Source organism: Triturus cristatus, chromosome 5_2 (assembly GCF_964204655.1).
Source record: "Triturus cristatus chromosome 5_2, aTriCri1.1, whole genome shotgun sequence".
Classification (NCBI taxonomy): domain Eukaryota; kingdom Metazoa; phylum Chordata; class Amphibia; order Caudata; family Salamandridae; genus Triturus; species Triturus cristatus.
Genome location: NC_140588.1, coordinates 600,296,245 through 600,319,149, shown reverse-complemented (window position 1 = coordinate 600,319,149; position 22,905 = coordinate 600,296,245). Strand labels below are relative to the sequence as shown.

The 22,905-nt window shown below is 42.9% G+C and overlaps 1 protein-coding gene across 10 annotated transcripts in view; it reads left to right on the top strand.

Annotated features, from left to right (window-relative positions):
* PRRG3 (proline rich and Gla domain 3) overlaps window positions 1-22,905 on the top strand; it is a 244,823-nt gene that overhangs the window by 127,789 nt on the left and 94,129 nt on the right. For 6 of the 10 annotated variants that reach the window (XM_085607678.1, XM_085607677.1, XM_085607680.1 and 3 more), the window contains one exon: window positions 20,669-20,711. The exons of 2 other annotated variants lie outside the window; for them this stretch is intronic. In XM_085607678.1, the coding sequence (XP_085463804.1) occupies window positions 20,705-20,711 (7 nt within the window). In that variant the 5' untranslated portion in view covers window positions 20,669-20,704. Of the gene's footprint in view, window positions 1-18,740; window positions 18,867-20,668; window positions 20,712-22,905 lie in introns of all 10 variants that reach the window. 2 more of the 10 variants (XM_085607679.1, XM_085607681.1) reach the window with 1 other exon arrangement.

Below are 22,905 nucleotides of genomic sequence, written 5' to 3'. Positions count from 1 at the left end.
AACTGCTGGGAGAACGACCTGGGTTTGAGGACAAACTCTACTGCCCTGACTGAGTAGGCCACTACCATAGAACTTTTATTACCAAGTTTATTTGCCAATAAAAAATAAAATAGATCTAGCTAGGGAACATTCTATTATTTAGTTTGTTTGTGTCCGACTAACTTATGCAGCCCCACCATTTTGGGCACATATATGGCTGGATTGGAATTGGACCAGTGTGCAGTGAAGAAGCCCATTCCCTTGAAGGACATTTGAGAGATATGCCTGCCTCCTTCCCGTGCCTATCCTTTTTTTTCATTCCCTAACAAGAGTGCCCCAGAACATTTATATTGCACCAGTGATTGATATGAGTGACTGTGAGTGATGATTCACATGGTGGCACACAGTGAGGGAGGGTATTCTATTCAACTATAATTTGTAAGCTTTATTGTGATGATTTGCAATGTTTGTGGTTTGATGGGTAAACATTTTTCCTGAAGGTGATTGGCCCTTCCCCTTTCACGCTTAGCAATAACTGCCTGCCAGGTCAACTTTTTTTTTTCTGGTCCACAAATGCGTCTTCAAAGACCAGTCCATTTAGATATCAAACACCAATCTACACACAAAATATTACTCAACGTTTCTTTTCTTGTTCATCAACACAGCAGTGTACTACAAATCGATCTTTCATTTGGGGTGGGAGTCGGAATGGAGTTGGACAGATTTGTTGCTTAGAGTCAGGAGGATGATGGAAGTGCTCAGGGAGGGGCTACCTCAACAACAGCCAGAAGGAGGAAGTTCTCCACTTCAAGGAAACCAAACCAACATGATGATGACTCTAATAGGGCCTACTCAGCTCTGTGGACTGGTGAGAGTTGCGTTAATTTGGGAAATGCAATGCTGCGGAGTGTGGGTGCTGGCTCAAATGATGTGGTCGGTGGGGGTCTGTTGTAAGTAATTGGAGACAGATGCGTGATGTCACATCATCACATTATGCATTGGCTTGGCGAAATGTTATGATTACAGTTGTGAGATTGCGCATCCCAGGACATGTAGCCACTTGTCTGTGATTGGTTGTAATTTGTTCTCACTTCTCAGTTAATCAATCGCACATGAATGAATGATTGCAAAAGTTGAATGCTCCATAACACTCCTGCTTATCTCACCGGACTGCTTCAGCCAGGCACCCAAGATTGATGGACAATCCGAGAAGAATGCAGATGCATAGCCCAATTTGGCAATACAGTATCATTTTTCTTTAAAGAATCCTTTTTTAGAACTCTGTTGGTTCACTTCACTCCTCCATAATGTGTATGCTAGTATTTTTCAAACCTAGATGCCAGAACATTAAATATATAATAATAGCTTGGGTTTCTGGGGCTGAAAGGCTTCTTCTGTCTGCAGTGCATTTAACTGAACTGTTTCGTACTCCTTTCTTTCCTTCCACAACAGATTGATAATGTGCTGCTTTTTGCCTGATGAATATTGTGTTGTATAGTATTTCTTTGTTACACCTTTACTCAGATTCCCTTTCCCATCTATTCATCAAACCCCTAACCCTCTTTCTCCAGGCTGTGTGATTTATTGAGGCATGACTTGATTTACACAATAAATCTATCACACACTTGGTGGGGCAAATACGGTAAATGTGACACCAATTCACTGCGGGATCTTAAATCACCTGAGCAATAGCCCACGCTAGCCCCATTTTACCCACCCACACATTGGAGTGATCCATATTTTAGATACAGAATAACATAATTCGTCAACCTAATCATTCAGGCCTTGTTGTGTAAACGCTTAACCTTGTCCACTCCTGACTCAACTCCTCCTCACATGAAGATTTCGAACTTTTGTTTTAAATACTAGCTCCCCATTACTCAGAAGCAGTTACTATTTCTTGTTTTTGTTATCATATCAGGTCTTCTTTGTTGTGTCATGATGGTAGTCTGGTCTCAGGCACTACAAGTGGGCCAGAATCTTTTTGAGGGACCCCTCCATGTGTGCGGATCTGCTCTCAAAATGCGCCTGCTCAGTGGAAAGTGGCACTGGAAAATGTGGTCTGAGGCTGAGTGCAAGGGGGGGCAGCAGTGGTGGTGTGATGGATGGCTGCCAGTGGCACTAGCATTGTCCTTGCCTGGAGGTGCTGGCAGCTGGCTGGGACCCTTGCCAGAAGCAACTCTCATCCTCCGCCTTCTCAAGGGCCATCAGCCACTGAAATTTGGCCTGTATTGCCTCCAGCCTCTGCTGCCACAACCGGGCTGCTATCTCCCACCTAGCAGGTGGTCGACCAGTGGGAGTACCTATATCAAAAAAGAAAAAGACAAATTGTAAACCATGCTCTGGGCAAAGCACTTGTTTAAAATTATATTGTGGCATAGTAGCAGTACACTGCTGGCCCACATAGGGCCATTTGATTTTGATGTGATTAGAGTCACAGACATGTTTTACCTACACATGCCTCACATAAAAGGCTGAAAGGAATTCAGGCAGAATTGCAGCACAACTGATTTAAAATAAACTTTTTGGGGTTCTTTTTGTAGTTTTTACTCCAAGGATTTCCTACTTAAGAAATAAACAGATACTTAGTGTGGAAAAATACAAATGAATGTACTCTCACTAATGAGTAAGACATTATGCACTAAGAAGTACAAGTATTCTTGTGATAAATTAATGGAGGCATGCTAGCTAGTGCGTTGGTAAAGGTAGTCTGTAATTTGATACACTCTACAGTCTACAGCTGGGGCAGCTGTAATGGACAATTATCTTATTCAAATGGCCCTGCTCTTCTCCAAAATGCCTTTCAAATTTATCCTGACTGCAAGGCAGATGAATAATAATGATACAGCGTCACACACGTCACGTATAAAATGCGGATATCCTGTCTGCTGTGAGTAGACGGTAGGAAAAATGATACACTGCAGTACAGGGAAATGCTTAAGGAATGGGATCTATAGATTGTATTTGGCCCGTTTGTCACAGACTATTTCATTCCACAATCCTCAAGACACGTAGTCCCATTTTATTCCCTGGCTTCACACTCCACCTCCATTTATAATTATTTGCGACAAATACATTCACTTGGCAATAAATCAGAGGGATTAGTCCAGGAAAGTAGAGGTTTTTCTACAGAATAGTGGGTGTGCTAAGCGTTGGCTTAATCAGTCACTGTAGTTAACAAATGTTGAAAAGGAAAAATTTGAACAGGCATAAATCCGTTAGTGAAGCCATGAAATATCTAAATCACTCGGCCAGAAAAATGTGGCGCATGCAAAGTATGGATTTTACAAATTTTTGGGCAGGCTGGACAAAACGTAGGAAAAAATGTTTGGTGTTTTTGTAAAGCGCATGGCTGCCCTAGTGCTTCCCAGTGCTAGATAAGAGAGTTGTTGGCATCGGTACAAGGTGGGTAATTATCATGGGAACAACCATGCCTTGAGCTTTTTCCTTCATCTGGGTTCTTCTTCAAGCAATCTCAGCTCCCTGGGAATGGGTTTCCACAATTTCAGGGGTATGAAAACGATCTGCCTCCCCATTTTGATAAAGGAGTGAAGTACTAGGAAGTGAGTGAGTGGGCACTGTGAGGAAAGGGAAAAACAAAATTAAAAACTTTGTAAATGCCACATTAATTGAAACAGGCACACATTGTATTGCCAACACTGCAGTGCCGAATTGAACCATGTAGCCATTAGGTCATGGGTAGTACTTGCAAAATGCCATGGGAAGGGAGGTGACGAGTGGGATACATATCTGCCTTGCTTAACAAATACAATGAGTCAAGGGAGTTGATAGAAATACCCCCAACACTTTGAACCAAAGCTTTGATTAAAACCATTCCAAGCAAGCTAAGTAGGTGTGCCCGCCCCTCTCCAGAAGAACTCCCTTCCTTCTTCAAACAATTATCCATTTATCATTTCATTGTTCTAATATTCTTCACTGTTTCAAACCCACCACTTAAACGTTACATTCTCTCATCCAATCTTTCACCATTGAAAAACATATATATAAAAAAAAGCTTTCTTCAAAAGTGCGAAATCAGCACTCTGTAAGTTAGTTATCTGGCATGTTTTTTATTGTTAAACAAATATCAATGCGTTTCGGCCATTACCTCACTGCCTTGTTCACGATGTCTGAGTCACTCTAAAGTTCAATTTAAATACAAAAGAACAGCAGTATAAAGGCATCAACATAAAGAAAGGACAATTACATTTCACAACAGTGTATGATCCAGGTTTAAATCACAAACATGGTGGCCATTTTGAAGCATATTATTTACAGTTCTTAATAGCAATTTCAGTTGGAAAAACAGACAGTTCCTAATCAATTCCTACTTACTCCCATGCTTTTAGTATTTTATACATAATTTCCTATTGTACCTTTTATTTAAAGTGTGTTACATGCATTTTATGAAAAACTTTTTATGCCACCAAAATTCATTCTTGTAAATACTCAGACCTCATACAATACTACAAGTATTCGATTCTTTTTTATCAAGAATATTTTTCTCTAAAGTACTAGTGCTCCATGAATATAAAGTGCTAGTGCTACAATCCACCAATCTTTTAAAGTGCATATCTAATTTCTTAACTAAAGTGCATAGGCGTTCCTTATAAAACAGTTTCATGTTAATAGATGAGTCAATAAATAGGAACTAGTTCATATGTCCTATTCAATACTCATGAATAATAAAAACTCCTATTCTATAAAGTGCTAATTTTTCAATAAGTGCTAATGCTTAATACATACTTGTCTGATTCAAAAACCAATTTCTCCTATACAAAATTCTAAAATTTCATATTTGACTCTTAAGAAGATAATACGCTTCACTGGGAAATCTCCACATTTCATAATTACTATAGGCACGTATACAATGCCTCCTCCAGATTAAAACCATTCGGTTCTCTAGAATCTAGTTCAAGGATATAAAAAGTCTCAAGTTTCCTCCGCTCTCTCTCCCTGTCCCCACCTCTCCTCTTAGGGTACTTGTGCTAGGCAACTATGTACCATGGACGTAGGGTCACTTTGATGCTCTTTTTCATAGTATCTCGCTATTGGGTAACTCCCATCCTTGTTGGGGATAGCCCGTCTGTGTTGTAAAATTCTCTTATGAACTGATAGGGTAGTACTACCTACATACATTTTCTTGCATGGGCATCTTAAAATATAAACTACAAAACATGACTTGCTTGATAAAACTCCTCTGATTTTAATGGTTTTATTAAACAACGTTTGTAAGGATGAAAGGTTTTTTCCATGTTGACACGCCTTACACTTTGTGCACTTAAAGAATCCTTCTCTCTGTCTGGGCCACATTTGTTGTGGGGTTTTCCCTTCATATTCACTCTTCTCCAGATAATCCTTTAAGGACTTTGATTTCCTATAGGTGATTTGTGGTCTCTTGCTTATTGTCCGCCCCAGGATTGGATCTTCTACTATAAACTGCCAGTGCTTACTTAAAACCTTTCTCACCTCATCATGCCTCATGTTATATGTTGTAATAAATCTACATGTGCTACTCTGATTTTTTATTTTCTTTTTTAGAGTTGTTCTAGAGGGTTGAAACAGCACCTCTTCCCTGTTTAGATCTCTTGCTTTTTTTGATGCTGTTTCCAAACACTTAATCGAATATATATATATATATATATATATATATATATATATATATATATTCCTGAAGGGTGCTACATGCACTTTTAGCTCTGGAAGATTCCCCAAATGGGATACTCCTGATAAAGGGAAGGGAGTGGGCACTCCCCGCATGTAGGATAGTGTTACCTGTAGAAGGTTTTCTAAAAACTGTGCTCTCAAGTGTACCCCCTTCCACACTCACCCTGATATCTAAAAATTCAAATGTCCGTTTGCTTCATTGACCCACAAATTTTAAATTCAATTAATTCATATTCAGTTCACTGATAAATTGGTCTACCTCAGTCTCCTTGCCCTGCCACAGCACGAAGACATCGTCAATAAATCTAGACCAAATTAATATCTTCTCTGACCAGTGTTCCAAGGATTGGCCCCTGAGCACCTGCTCCTCCCACCAGCCCAGATGTAAATTAGCATAACTGAGGGCAAAGCAGGTTCCCATGGCCTTTCCCTGTTCCTGCTGGAACAATTCTTTCCCAAACAAAATAATATTCCTGGTCCGGCCCCTCTCCATCATCTCGAGAATCATCCGGTTATGATTGACAAATCTCATAGATTTCATTCGTAAGAAGTGTTCCGTAGCTCTTAATCCATCCTTATGTCTGATTCTAGTGTACAAAGTAGATATGTCCATTGTCACAAGCACCATGTCTTCCTCCCATTTAATGTTGTATATCTTTTTTTTTTTTTTATCTGATGAGTCTCTAAAATATGATGGAACTGTAAAGTTGAGGCTTTGTGTGATTTTCTGGAAATGTATGCTATTCTTTTACCGTTTAAGTTAAACCTAAAATATGATGGAAGTGTTCTCACTAGTGGGTTCAAATAAAAATCAATATATTTTTATGTCTTTTCAAATCTACTCTGTTGGGCCAATATTATCGGTCTCCCCGGTGGATTTTTTAAGTTTTTATGAACTTTCGGGATCATATAGAACACAGGGAGAACCGGATGTTTGTTTTTAAAATTGATATTTGTCCCAAGTCAGGAGTTGCTGCTCTTTCCAATAGCTCAACCTTTCATTGAATTTCTCTTGGACATGTTCATATTCATCCATGCTGATTCATTTATAACATTCTTCATTATTTAGCTGAAGTAGGGCTACCTTTTCGTATAGATCTTTACCCCAAAGCACCACATTACCTCCTTTATCGGATGGTTTTAACACTGTATTCGTGTCTATTTTGATTTTTTCTCAGTGTTCGAAAAATCTATAATCTTGAGTTTTTCTTCGATTTTTGGAATGTTCTCCTTTCAAATACAGAGCTTTCAAATCCTTAGTGACATTGTCTGAAAACATATCAATATTATCCCTAGATGATTGTGGGATAAATCTGGAGCGTGGACATAATGGAGTATGATCTCTTTCCTATAATATGGGGTTCAGTACTTCAGTGCAATGTCCAGGGATCATTGTGGTACCTTCATAATCATTTTGTAGTTCCCACATATCCTCCGGGATAGAAATATCTGAGACCACTATGTTGTCTGGGTTTTGAGGCAATTGGATATTTGCCATATTGACCTGTGTATTTCCCATAGCTCTTAATTCATGCATTTTATTTCATTTCAGTTTTCGGACAAAACAATATAAATCCATTCTACTGTTTGCATAGTTGAAATTTGATTGGTGACAGTACGACAGGCACAGTTCCAAGGTTTCTTTATCCTCCTCTGTTAAAATAGTGGAAGTTAGATTAATAATGGTATTTTGCCTCTTTTCTTGATCTATTTCTTTGTGTTTGATCGCATTGATCTCCCTAATTTTGTCTCCTGCTGTTTCTTCTATATCCCTCGCCTCCTCTCCTCTGTTGCCTCTTCCCCTTGGTCTTCCTCTCCCTCTCACTGGACTGTGGTACACTCTCTGGCTGGTCTAATTGTAAAAAATGTGACTCGCCTGAGACTATTAATTTAGTTGCACCTGTTCTTCTTCTGGCATTCTCCTCTTGCTCTACTTCAGGCCCAGTGTCTGAACTAATTTCACTTTGTGAGTTTGCTTCTCTGATTGGACTGCTACTCTGAACCTTCTGCCTTCTAGTGTGATCACATCTCCTGGCGAAGGTGTAAATCACCTATCCGTGCCTCGCAACCATCCTTTCACCGATACATCCATTTACCCACCCAACACATCCTATCACCCATTCACCCTTTTACCCATCCGACTTTAACCCACTGTAAAGAATTCCTTTCACCCATCAACCGTTTCACTCACCCAGGCAGGCATCCTCTTTTCACCCATATACCTTTCATCCTTCACCCACCCATGCATCCTATCACCCACTTATGCATCCTTTCACCTTCACTCACATAACATTTCACCCATCCCATCTACTTTCATCCTTTTTTCCATTTTCCGTCAACCCATCATTTTTAGCTTTTATTATGAGTTTTTGCCTGCTGAGTTGCAGATAGAAGAGGGCATTAACTCAACCTCCTGTAGCTGCTAAAGCAGGGGGTTCATAATCATGATGCCCGTGCAGTGAGAGTATACTAGTAATTGTCAAAAATCAAACAATGTGTCTTACCAAGGCCCGTCCCTGTCACCACTTGGACTTCCCCCTTCAACCACTACTGTGTCTGCTTGGCTGGCACTGGCCCCACCACTGGTGGTCTGTGCAGTTAGAAAAAAAGGTACACATTTTAGATGCCAGATATGCCTCCCATTATTTATTTTTAAACAAAATTCAACCAAAATACATCACTACAGTTTGGTTGCAGTTTCTTTTATCAAAAATATCACATTGGGCATTTTGTTGGTTGGCAGTGTTAGAAAAGCAAAGTAGTCTAGTCAAGCCAACCAAAAACTTTTTGTAATTGAGGGACAGAGCTATGATAACTCAGTCATTGATGTACAATGAAGGGGAGGAATAATTGGTCAATGACGGAAATATGGCCTTGGTTGGCAAATGCAATGGGAGTGTCCTCATACCAGTTTCCAGCCATGCAGCAGTGTAATCGAAACAGCTGTAATACTACTACTGTCTAAATGTATGATAATACATACACAACATTGACCATGGCCAGCCACTCTCTAGTTTTACTGTTTGAGCGTGAGCAAGAGAAAGCCTTCTCAACAAACATGCGTAGAATAAGAATAGTTTACTTTGGCATGCAATCTTCACAGTAAAGTGCCTGTCCTAAAATCTGTTCTCTCAGTCTTACAGTACCAGTCCACTAGATATATAAAGGGAGAGGGAAAGCTTACTGACAAAGCAGAAGAAAGGAAGCTACAGACAATTTAGTAGAGACAGGATTAACTCAACTACAGAAACTTGAAATATAGAAAATAACTAGGATAATGCAAGGATCACAAAAAATTAACAAACATCAGATAGAACGAAGAGGAGTTGGAAAAAGAATTGGGAGGCAGGCACAGTAAAAATCATAAAAAGGAAACATTCTAAATGTGAGGTAGTAAAAGTTAGGGATATAATCATATTAACAGGAGGACTTACTGGGTCCAGCAGATTCGTCTGCCTAGGCGCTGTAGGTGGTGGAACTTCCACCCGCTGTGGCACTCGTGATGGCACTCCCCGGCTTCCTGGCCCCCTCCTCCAAACTGTTAGCCCTCTTCTTGCCCCTGGATGCGGATGCAAGAAATAAATAGGATAAAAGATTAGTGGTACAGTTAATAATCTCAACAATATTTTAACAGGCAAAGTCATACACAGTAACATTGTGCTTTTCTATATCAGATCACCTTTACTACAACTTGTATTGTATTGACCTATTCTAATTTCATAAACCTAAGCCCTATTCCAAATATCCTAAATTACATTTTGGGACTACTAATGCATTGCCACAAATGATCTTTGCTTCGCATTTTATTCTTAATCTCAAAACCTTTTGATGGGCCAATTCGGTCTCCCTTATTTTCAATGCACAGATACATACTACTACTACACATCACTGGGAGATTTCTTGTGACTGTACGAGCTACTACTACCACTATCTTAGTGACAGGACAGAGGAGTCTGCATGAATTCTTAAATAATTAGCCCAATCGAGAGCCAATGACTACCATTAGGTAGCGCCAAGCACCTGGCTGGATCACTAAGACTTGTAACATAAACTTAACTCACCTCCGAGTGTGAGCAGCATGCTATTTGGGAAAAGAAAATATTTACATAGAAAGAACACAATAAATAAATATTTACTCATTGAGTCCCGAAACCTCGACATCCAGCAGGGGCAAGCAGGTCCTGCTTCCTGTCCAGGATATCTGCCCAGTGGTTTCAACTGCATCTTGGTGCGCTGGACTCAAAGCTCAAGCGCACCTTTCCCCCACAGCAGCTGATGCTCCTGCAAACCGTACACACTGCCAGGTGGTACTGCACATAAATAAACTAGTGCAACCACCTCCACTTCCGAGAAAATGGCGCAGGCTGCACCCCTTGGCGGCGAGGACGCCTGCAAGGTGTGCGGCTAGCAGCCGCACGGGTATTGCCACTCTCTCACTCTCCCCTCTCCGCCATGACGCTGTGTGGTCAAAAAAAAAATAGAAGAAGAATTAGGAGAAGGAAGAAAGGAAATACTAAAGACTTAAAGGGAAAACTAAAAAAAAAAAGTATGAAAAATAACGTAAAAACCCAACAAAATTACTAAAAAAAATTAAAAACACACACTGTTAGAATAAAGAAAATTGAGGGGTGGGTGAGTCCGATGGGGAGGATTGAAAAGATTAAGTGTAGAATGAAAAGCAGGCCCCAGCACCATGCACATAGCAGAAAATAAAATTGCTGTGCCTATGCGAACTGCGTGAAGCTTTTCGTGCTCAGTTTTCAGCAGGAGAACGCATGTCACGTTACCAAATGTCAAAAACGTAGTGCAAATGGGCACACTAAGCAGCTCTGCCTGGCTGCAGAATTCCATGGAACGTCGCAGAGTTTTTTCGCCCCTTTGCGGGTTTCCATGTAGCAGAATTCCGCGGCTCTGTACAGGCCTGATGATGATTAAAAAACCATCAAAACCTAACTAAAAACTTAACAGTAATGCAATTACATCTGTTTAGCAGAATAAAAGAACATCAATGCAATCACATAATAAAGGAAAACACATCACAGTACAAAATCACAAAACGGGAGAATACAAAAATAAGGGATGCAAAAGAACTACACGTAACAGAACATGATGCAAAAAAGACAAAAGAAATAACACAATAAAAGAACATCAAAAATGTCATTGGTCCAAACCAGCCAACGAGCAGAGTGACTGCTACTTCTTGATCTCAGTTTCCCAATGTATTTTCCCAGTCTGCTGTGATCATCTGTATGCTGTAGTAGCTCTCTTAGAATATTTAACAGGTGGTGTAATATTTTTGGAGTTGTCTCAGGCTGTTTTCTGGAATGGAGGCAGAGTGGTTTCCAAACAGAGTGCAATGAGCTGTGAACCCCTGCCTGACCTGTGTTGTGCAGGAAGATGGTGGGTGCTAGCTGCATGAAGACATGTTAGCTCTGCTGCCTCCTGTGTGACTAAGTACGTCCATGTTCCAAGAGAAGATACCAGACCCTTTCCATGTACCTTAGACTATCTTTTCTGTGTTCAACTAATGGCTAGCAGTGCTGGGCTTTTATTATGTACTGTCATTCAAGGTCTGAGGTGATGTGGGAAAGGGTTTTGGAAAGACATAGTCTCCGGTGACCCTCGCGTAGATACAAACCATGTAGTAATAGTACTGACTGATCGCCAGGAAATATTAGATGCCATAAGGCAGAACACTTGGTGGAAGAAAGGCCATCTAAGGAGGGAGTTAGAAATTAAGCAGCAGGGAACCTCATGAATGGCCAAATGAAGATGATGGTGACATTGAACATTGGTGTCAAAAAGCTGGGTAACATGAGAACAATTATGAAATGATAATGGTTAATGTCTAGGAAATGGCGAAAAATATGAAGATCAGGCTACAGGGTCTTGATAGATATCCATCCACTATGGAACATGCGATGCAGGCCTTTTCAGTTCTGCAGCTGTGCTACTGCTGAAGTCCAGGTTTGAGTTCCTAGAGAACATAAGTATGGTGGCATACGTCCGTGTCCTGTGCTTCCCATTGGGTCTGATAGGAATGTGACCACAGAAGTAAGGGCCTAATCTCCCCAGGCCATTTTGGCCTAGTTTAGGTTAAAAAAAGTCTTCCCTCAAGTGTGTCTGCTTTTGCTGCTTTCCGTTATAGTGGGACTCAGACAATGGAGCAGGAAAATTGCACTTAGAGCTTGTGTGGAGAAAATCGTCAAACCTGAAGCTGTATTTACAATACGGTGGGAGGAGAATCTTTCTGTTTCCAGACTCTAGCAAGGGACCTAGGTTAGACTGAATCTTCCGCTGAAAATGTGTAATGAGACTGTGGCGCTTGGTGTCTGCTTGCCAAGGGCGTGTGGAGCCAAATGAAATTGAGAATGCAACATTGGGGAAATGGCAGTGAGTTTGAGGGACTTTTACATTGGGTATAAATGATAAGCAACAGTGACTATTGGTGGTCATAATATGGAGCATTAGTGCTATCCCTCTCAATCATAATGTAACCCTTCCATTCTTTCTCTTTAACGGGCTCTTTTTAAGTAATTTCAGGAACTGTGGATCTTATTTATAGGGAAATGCCAGTGTTTCCTTAGGTGGCCTTGAGTTTAGGGGATTCTCTGATTGAATTGAAGTGTATCTGGTATTCATGGTATTGAATGACAGATTCCTCTATAAAATAAGTTGTTTATTTTAAAGTACATTACACAACAAAGCAGCACAGATTGTTGTGCTGTTGTATTTTGTTCCTGTGTGTTCTGATCATATTTTGAGTTGTGTTGCTATTTTGTTGTGTTGGGTCTTGTATGTTGTTTTGCGGTTGTGTCACCGCTATGTTGTGTTTACTGTTGTATTTAGTACTGGATTGGGGTGATTGTGGTATTGTGTTTTGTTTTGGTGGTTTTTATTGACTGGTGATTATATTGTTTTTATCCTGTACTTGAACGGCAGATTATATCCTTAAACATACACCGACACTCTTGTCACACACTTTCTCTACTGCCAGTCCACTTTGCTGATGGAGCACTAAAAGGTGTTATCTCAAATTCTATGTTATGAGCTACCTGTAGGAGAGTAGGATCTGCTTCATATGGTTACCCCCACTTTTGCTGCTGTAACCCTGTTTTTTGACTTTTGTCTGGCTGGGGCCCTGCTATTCAGGACCCCAGCTTAGCTGCTTCCTCTCTAAATTGATTCCATGTACACTAGGTACATAACAGATTGGATTCTGAGGTGCCCTTATAAGTCCCTTGTATATGGTATACTATGTACCCAGGGCATAGGTACCCCAGAGGCCTACCAGGGGCTGAAGCATGTATTATGCCACACCTGGAAAGCCCTCCAAAATGACACAACAGGTCTGCTACTGCAGCCTGTGTAAGGTGGTTTATGCACCCCTTACTGAGATATAGGTTCACTATATCTCACCTATCACTGCACATGGAAACCAATCGGTCACCCCTACGGCAGGCCTTATCAATCCTGAAGACAGGGTGCTTAGTTATATGTGAGAGGGTGCCCAGGCATGAGCAGAGCCCCTCTGCAGCCTTCGGAATCTCTTCTCCGGGGTTGTCAGTGGTGCAGCCTGACCATATACTCTTAAGTGCATTATAACCAAACGGTAAATATTAACTTTGGACTGGTTGCACGGAAACATGTTGTGTTTGGTGTCAAACACCTTGGAATCATACCCCCACACCAGTAACTGTGTGGAAGTATGATCCCACCCTACTAGAGGGAGAGACATGACAGCATCGGTATACCCGGCACCAACTTAAAAGAGCCCTGGCATCACAAAATGGATGCTACAGACACGAGTCTGGCCTCCTGCTGCTGACCGAAACTCCGGCAGGGGAGGCCTGGACAATGTTTCCTGTCACAGGGAGGTGTCCCCACCTTCCAGACAGGCTTTTGTGTATTGGGGCTGGGTGGGTGCACTCAGAGTGCTTTTAAGTCCTGCACTGGGGGCACATTTATGACCCTGTTCATAGTCCAGCTCAAACCAGTTCAGGGGCTACCAGCCCCTGCTCTGGCGTGAAACTGGACAAAGGAAATGGGTGTAGCCACCCCTCTTTCCAAACCCTGAGTTAGTCCAAACCCTTCCTTGGGTATAAAGAAGGAACCCCTGGCAACAGGACTTTAGATATCCCTGGACAAAACTCTGCAACTGAATCCTAGAACTTCGATGCTCTACTCAAGACTAGAGGATGGAAGAAATCTACCTTGGGGTCAAGGAGTGACTCCCCTGCTTGGCAGGCACCAATGAAGCATTTTGCCAGTCTGCATCTCCGAAGCTCCCGACGAACTCTAAAGTATCTGCAGCCCAGGAAGAGAATTTTCAGACTTCTCAGAGGCCGACCTGAGTCCCCAGCAAAGCTGAGACCCGCAGCCCTCGTGATTGACGTGGAACTGTAACTCCTGGACTCCATGCACATTTGCAAGTGCATTAACTTCTTGGCGTTTCCTGAACTTGTGCTTTGGGTTACTTGTAGCCCAAGCCCCGAGCACCTTTTGCACTGAAGATTGTGGACCTACACTCTACGAGTGTTCCTTGAGCCCGCTTCTTGCATTTCTGCTCGAGGCTCCTTCTCAATCCCTGGTCCATCGACTGGTGGGTCACTGTGAAGGCAACTCTGATTTTCCTTGGGCTTCTCTGGTTGCTCCAGACGTGCCCTTACTTCCCACCACATGGTGAGTCCCTCTGACCTTGCTGGTCTACACCGAAGCATCTTTCTCCTTTCTGTGTGGGTTGCTGTGGCCAAGGCTTGTTGTGTCCAATCCGGGCACCGACGCTGCAGCACTCTACATCCTTCGTGGGTCAGTTCGAATGCAGCTCCTAGTGGTCCTTGACGCCTTCTGGTCCTCCTGGCTGAAGTGTCAAACTTCACCTTCTTCACCTGAAACAACCAGAAATCGGTGGGAATTCGTCTATCGTGCCCCTGGTCACTGGCAAGTGACCCAGACTCTGTCCCCTCTGCTTTCAGGTTCTTCACATCTTCGATCCAGGCTTGGATCTCTTCGGACACTTCGCATCTTCCCGGCAGCAGCACTTCTGTGCCAGCTTCCATTGAAAATGACGCCGCGACCCGACACCATTTGACACCTATGCACCCGGCTGCCCTGGGTGAGGTAACTCGAGTACTCTGGCGCTTCCGTGGGTGTTGACCCCAGAACTGTCGAAGTCCAAAAAGGTTTGGTCCTAGTCCATCTGTAAGTGTCCCTAACCTTTAAAAATCTAACCACAACTTTCTCCATAGAAGCTAACGGGAGCTCGCGGCGGTGTTCTCACACTGCACACGGCCCCCGTGGGTCCCCTGTGTCACTACCTTGGGTGGTTCCTTGGGGTTCCAGCGATTCTACAGGCTCTAGGCCTTGTGTCTAGTGAAGTCGTGGTTCTTATACCACTATTTTAGTATATGGTTTGGCTCGCCCCTAGGGCCAAACGTGTATTTGTGCTATTTACCTTTAATATTTGAAGTATAACTTGTGTTTTGACCTCTAGCCTCATAAAGAGACTAGTAGGGTGTGTTTAGGAATAAATACATATATTATTTATATATATATATATATATATATATATATATATTCACTGAAAAAACCATAGGTTTCACACATGTTATAGTTAGCTGGACATTTTACTGATAAAAAACCAATGAAATTCCCCCGTTATAGTTACTGTAGGCAACTATAACTCACGCGACCGCAATCCTCTGCTGATGCTAATACTGTATTTAGACACTTATTTGCCCATGTCTTCTTCCATTAAATTTTAGCTATACATATATTACAAATATTTTTTTTTCATAAAGACACATATGTCATCAGCAGAGGATTACGGTCGCGTGAGTTATAGTTGCCTACAGTAACTATAACGGGGGAATTTCATTGGTTTTTTATCAGTAAAATGTCCAGCTAACTATAACATGTGTGAAACCTATGGTTTTTTCAGTGAATTTGTACGGTTTTTTAAATGCTAAGTTACTTTACGCCATTTGTGGCGTGCGCGCCCACTTAACGCATTTCGTTCCATGCGCGCACGGTGCGCTTCGCGCACCATGCGCGCACAGTGAGCACGCGGTGCGCTTCGCGCACCGCGTGCCCACATTACGCTAGATGGGCCATGAACGCACGATGCGCTTCGCGCACCGTGCGCACATGGAGGACATATGAAGAGCAAAGTCTTAAATCTGCTTTTCATTTATTTATTTTTATTTTTTTTACCGTACGCTTACCGTAAGCTTACGGTACGCGTACCCCGTGATTTTTTTTAAAATCAATAAATGTTTTTTTTGTACTTTTCTGTCCTTCTTTGACCCCCTTACAAATGTTAGGGGGTCTGTAACTCTCCTCATTGCCCCCTTTCCTTGTTTTCTCTGTTTTTTTCCTGAGTGAAACACAAAATGGCGGCCGCCGCTTCCTGGTTTCGGCCGATTCGAATGTTTACTAAGATCTATGGGCCAATCAGAATCTCCTTCGCGCACGCCATGTTTCTTCCGTACGCTTACCGTAAGCTTACCGTACGCGTACCCCGTGATTTTTTTTAAAAATCAATAAATGTTTGTTTTGTACTTTACAGTCCTTCTTTGACCCCCTCACAAATGTAAGGGGGTCTGTAACTCTCCTCATTGCCCCCTTTTCTTGTTTTCACTCTTTTTTTTTCAGAGTGAAACACAGAAAATGGCGGCCGCCGCTTCCTGGTTTCGGCCGATTCGAATGTTTACTATGATCTAAGAGCCAATCAGAATCGCGCTCGCGCACGCCACCGTACGCTTACCGTAAGCGTACCGTAAGCGGGCTCAGATATATATTGATTTAAAGGCTATTTTCTCAGAATCTACTGAACAGATTTACACCAAACCTACAAAAGGCACTTCCTTGACCTAGGGACTACCTCTCTGCCAAATTTTGAGTAATTCTGTTCAGCCGTTCGGGCTGTAGCTCGTTCTAAAGGTCCTATGGAAAATGCATGGGAAAAACGCGTTTTGGGACCCCCCTTTTATCTCAGCCCCCGCTTGACGGATCCCCCCGAGACTTTCAGGGTAGGAGCGGAGCGTAGCGCCCCACCTATTTTGAGAAATTCGCGAGGATTCGTCGACCGGCGCCAAAGTTATTCAAAATAGAATGTTGAGGTTTTCCTATGGAAACGTGGTCCTAACTATAACTACCTACTGGCGACCGCCAGTAGGTAATATATATATATATATATATATATATATATATATATATATATATATATATATATATATATATATATATACCTGGTGTGGTGGCCTTTCATTTAGCCATTCAAGAGATTATAGACTGGTAAAACAAGCTACTTTACATTCCTTCAAGACTTAGCCTGAAGGCTGCTCTCCATAGCTACCACTAGGATAGCGTTCAATAAAGGTTGTCTTTAACCTATCATCAATAAGGGGTTGTTTGGACTGGTGCAAGGTGACCGCTTTAACTAGTGGACAGCATATACCAGGCCAACTTCTCACACTACCTTAGAAATGTAATGTCGCCAACCCAAAAATGTTTTGTGAACCAGCCAATGGTGCGCATTTAAGGACCTTAGAAAGCCAGAAGTTGCGGTTGGTGCATTTGTGTTGCCTGAAATCACCCAGCCTTCGGCCAGTATATTAATTTGGAAAATCTCCAAGTTAATGCATGAGCTGTAGGCAGCAGAGCTCGGAAACAAAGAGGGGGAGTATAGTTCGGTGTTTCTGAGCTGTGCTCCATTCAGCCCATGCACTCGCAGAGATTTTCCAAGTTACTATATGCACTATAGAGAGCACTGTTGTGGGCAGGGCTCGAGTTGAGGGTAGACACAGGTAGACGCCTTCTACTCTGCCAAGAGATTGGGCCCCACAGAAATATGCTGAATTCGTCCCCGTTCCATTTTCTGACACCAGGACACTTTCAGCAGTGCCTGCACATTTTGTGCTTTTGTTCCTAGCAGCAAAGTGCAGGTGGTGAGGGGGCTTATCAGATGAAAGCTGGGTCCATAAAAAAGGCCGAAGTTAAGGGGCCTTTAGCCCTTCTTTTGTTGGAGTATCCTGGCTGGGAGCTTCGAGAGACTCACACCTAGATGCAATGGAGGGTAAACAAAGGCTCACATCTTATCGCTTCACACGTACTAGAGAGAAACGCTTTTGACTTTGTACAGTTCGTGTATATAAGATATATATGCATGCACTGGAAGAATGCCAGATTTGTTGGTCGCCCAGTATTTACACACAATAACAGTTTAAATACCACAATTTTGTTTTATTTCTTTTATAGCGCTTTAGCACTACAGTAGTGCAAAGCACTATAAAAGAAATAAAACAAAATTGTGGTATTTAAATTATTTCTGTACGTGTGATGTAAAGCGGGCTGACACCCTGCATTGGGATGAGCAGTGTCACTACTCATCCCACTGCAGGGTGTCAGAGCACTTTACATCACACCTACAGATTATAAATTGACAATAAATCCTGTGTGTGTACATCAATATACAGGAAGTGTTACATAAGACAGTGAGTTACAAGTTGTAGGAGCCACATGTCCGTCATAGTTCACTGTGCTATATTAGGATTACAATTTATGCACTGTGGGTAACAAAAGGATCTGTGTCTTAAAAGCAGTAACCCACTTACCTATTTACATAAAATAAAAATCTGCGATCTGTGTGTTACATAATATGCTTTGCACAAGACATTAACACTCTATGCTGCTGATTCAAAACTGACAAGGCAAAAACTCAGATCTCTCCAGCAAATACTTTGTCCTCCAGAGTTATTTTAATATTATTATTATTCCCTGAGATTTAGCTTGCACATATAGATCTCTGCAGCAGCTGCTTTAAACCCATAAAATATTTTAAAATACAGACATTGCACCAATTAAGCAGAACGGATTTACTGCCACATTTCTCTTTGTTGCTAATTTATTTGTGGCTGGGTTTAAAAAAATAATTGTATAAATTGAGGCCCAGATTATCTGTCTGGGTTGCGTCAATATTTTGGTACAACCCAAATGCAAATTCTAATTAGTTTAGTAATAATGACTCTCATGTACTCATGATGGACCTGCTAAACATATATGAGGCCTTAAGGTCTGATGTCACTTCTTGTTAGGTCATAGGTTGTGAAGCCACTTCCTGTGATGCCATGTGCGATGTCGCGTGCTGTGATGTCACGTGCTGTGATGCCACTTCCTGTGATGCCATATGCGGTGATGTCACACCCATTCTGCCAAACTTGGTGAGTCCATTTTTTTTTTTCCAGGACTTGAGCCCTAGTTGTGGGGAAAGCTAATGCACAGATACCATCTTTGCTCCGCACTGGGTGGCATCATGACAAGGCCCAGGTCTGAAATGATTCCGTAATGCACTGGTCAAAGTTAATGACCACGGCAAAGGTATACTATAAAGGAGACACCAGGCACGCTAATGTGTAGCACGCCAACTCCTACCCACAGAGACTGGCAGGTCATGTGTGAAAATTACATCAGGACCGACTTTTCTTGCTTATGAGGGTGATCTAGAGACTGACAATAAGTTTGGGCAAAGCATACCTACTAGGACAATTCAGGGTATGTTGGATTCTAGTTTAAATAAACCTTATTCGTTCCTCTTACATTTCATTAGCAGGTTGTATGAGGCTTCCTCAAAGTTCTGAGAAAATGGTTTTGCTGAAGAATGCCTGCAAGGCAAGCAGGAATTGAAGATTAAAGTGCATGAGTTTAGCCAGAGATCTAATGCAATATTTATAGATGTAATCTAAATTACGATATCGTGACGAGTTGGCTGCCCTCGTTGAATACAAATATTACTCTCTTCGCCCACGGCGTTCTTGTTAGCTGTCGTTTCATCACTCTATAGCTCTTTCCGTGAACACATTGGGTCTGCAAGCAGTGAAATCACCTGTGAGCCTTTCCTCTGTAATTGTTCGGTCGTGGAGGACCATGTTATGCAGCAGAGATGACGAAAGTATCTGGCAAATTATATTCCACCTCTTTCCATTTAAACACAATTCTACAGAGTGGTATATAAAATGTATTCTGATTTTTCCACTGTTCTTCACTGCACCAGCCAGAATTTAATCCAGGGCCTCTCTGGTGACAGACACAGCTGCTGCAGTGCATTAACTAATAGAGGTTTCATAATGTACAATAGTGCATTTCCCACTCATTAACTTAACTTGCATTTATTTTTCATTGAAGCCGTACCTTAGTTTCTATGCAGATCCCGAAAAGTGAAAAAATGAAAAAAGTTAGAGTATTTTGTTTTTAGACACGCCTCTGACCCCGCCCCATGCTCACTCACCCGGCCCCCTTTGCGCACAGCATCAGTTTCCATACTTTTTAATGCACTTTGACCACTGGTTACACCTGAAATTGTACTGCAACTGCCAACAAATCCCATACTAGCAGAGGCGCAACTAGAGCCAAATTTCAGGGGCGGGGGGGGGGCCTAAGAAAAAATTTCGGGTGGGGGGGGCTGCTACTTCCCGAAATAGGCAGAGTGGAGATGCAGGGTCTCTGAAAAGGGGTGAAAGAACAATAAAGCCTTGTTCACAAGTAAATGGTGTTTTTAAAGACCTGTGAAGTACTTGGGTGCGCCTGTGTGGGTGCCCGGGAAGCTGTCTCAGCCCGGGCTGACACACACGAGGGGGTGAGGGGGGTTGGGGGAGGGCTGAAGCTCTTTGAGCCCAATGGGCGTTGCGCGCCTGCATACAAGTAACTTTTGACCCGGTTGAGAACAGACCCGTTCCCTCTGCCCGCAGTGGTTGGGCGGTGTAATTGCACGTATGCCAATCGCTAGTGTTGCATTCATTTCTTTGTGGGATTACAGGCAGCCATCATTCATGTGCAATCATTTTGGGAGTGCGGGGCGTTTCTAATTATCAGGGTCTTTCCGCCAAACACTCTAGTCGAATATTGCATGCATAATCTTTGGGCTCCAAACTTCTCATGCTGTAGGTGTAAGGCGCTCGTGAACAGACATTTAAAACGTTCTATTTGTTCAACAGCGCCTCTTACGTTCTTACTTTTTGTTTAACAGGTAGATGAACATCTCAAGAACCAGAGCTAAGACAGCATGGCAAGTAAGTCTCTTAAAACCTTTTTCTTTGCAAAAGAAAAACATGCGGCATTGGATACAGGTTCAATGGGCAATCGAGTTCGTGTACTCGACAACCAAATTAGAAATTTAAAAATACCCCACAGGTGGCGCTGTTGAGCTCTCAAAATCTTTTGCAAATGCCAACATGAGGAAATGCTCCTGTGCTTTACTGTGCCAGCTGCCGCCTTTGTCGCAAGCATGCCGATATAAGTCGTCGAGTAATATTTTAATGTGTCTAAAGGCGGGAAATCCCGTGGCAAGAATGTATATTATTGCAGTCAGGTTGATTTTGATAGTGACTGACAATCCGGAAGCCTGGAATATAAAAAAGGTCTGCAGTGCCTGCTGTCAGCATTTAGCGAATGATGCGCATTGTTTTAATTAGGCCATGGCCCCGCAGAGCCAGCCAGGCTTTGATTAGCGTGGATGAGGGAAGGCGTTCTGCTGTGCATCAGCATCTTGGACTCCTGAAGGAAGTTTGTGTGACCGTGACGGACAGCTTGTGTGCAAATATATATTGGGAGAAAGGGGTGAAAGGAAGAAACACATTCGTACACGGCCCCGGCGGCGAAGGTGGGGGGGGGGGGGGGGGGGGGTATGATCCAATGCCCCGGATCTGGACAAATGCACTGGGGATTTAAGGGATACAGGTAGAAAATGGACTACTGGGCATTGAGATCCATTTCGGTCTGTACACACGAACACGCAGCTGGACCAATGAAGGTGTTCAGAAGAGGTGCTAAAGCAATGCAGTGATAGGCAGCCACCTACGGTGTCACCGGTTATCGGGATGTGCGTTTAATGACTCGTCCAGACTCCCCCCCTCCCCTCACCCCGTGGACTCCGACCCATGACCGTACAGGGTAGAAGCAGAACACTTGAGTGAGAGAGAATTAGGCGGCAGAGCCTGGAGGTCCTTTTTGTCAGAGCAGATGGCAAAGTACAGAAGAGGTGGAGGGGTGGGCCAGCAAAGCATCCAAAACCAGACCTATTGTGCCCGTGCTTGGTCGGAATGGGATGCAGGCGAGAGGTGGTGAAATATGGGTTTAACCACGAGATCGAGCCATGCCTATGTGCTTCCCTCTTTAGAAACTGACCTAACAGTGTTGTTGTTCTCCCGTTCGAGAAGGCGGCGTCCCTCATCGCAATTATCTTAAAAATACCAAACAGCTGACCCCAGGCGTTGGCAGACTTATCACCTGTCCTCTAGCCTCCTAAGGGCGTTATCCCCCTCCACGTTAACAATGTGGTTTCAGGCCTCTAAGGGACACTGAATCAGCCCTAACATTCACCAGAGAATAATTTCTAGCCAGTGGCGGCTGGTGACATTTGAAAGTGGTGAAAGCGTAAAAGTTTGGTAGGAGCACCCTGTCGCGAGCACACAGCGTGCGAGCCCTGCTGCCATAAGGCTGTTAAAGGGGGACTCCCCCAGCAACATTTTTAAAATGAGTGGGCAAATGGTGCATTGTCAATCAAATTTGACAAACTAAGAAGGTTAATAAAGCAATTGTAAAACTGTCCCTGCAGAAGGGGAGCCAACGATGAGTTACCCTGTAGTGTGTGCATTACCTTCACCTGTCAAATTCAACCTATGTTGCACCAAGGAAGATGGTGTTTATCGGGACATGTTCTCTGTGGTCACCCTGGAACACACTGGAGGTCAGTGTTCACCCAGCCACTTATTTTAGTAAGCCTGTTCTACGACAGCAAACATTTCATGGCCCACATTATCGCCCATGCTAAGAAGGACCCATGATATCACAAGGAGAGCAGTTTCCGTGCTGAAACCAGTAAGATGCTCCGTGTACGCTTGACATCCCATTAGTCACTTTGGAACACTCTTGAAATAGTGCTTGTCAAGCCACTCATTCTGCAACCACTTGCAGAGACTCCATAGCGCGCTGGGCTATCCCACCCTAGGGCACCACAAAGCTAGGCACTCATCCTGGAGCACTACTGGCATACGTTTCTACCCCAACAACTATTCCAGGAGTCCCATCTCTTGGCACCATGGAATAAAGGGTCCAACCTGTGACAGGACAATGACAACATTAAGAGACTGAGCCTACACCTCAACAGAGCAAGGTGCTCATCCCTCAGTGTCTATCCCAAAACCTGTCCGAAGAGGATGCCACGGAGTGCAACTTCACTCGAGATACCTATTTTAGGAGGCCACC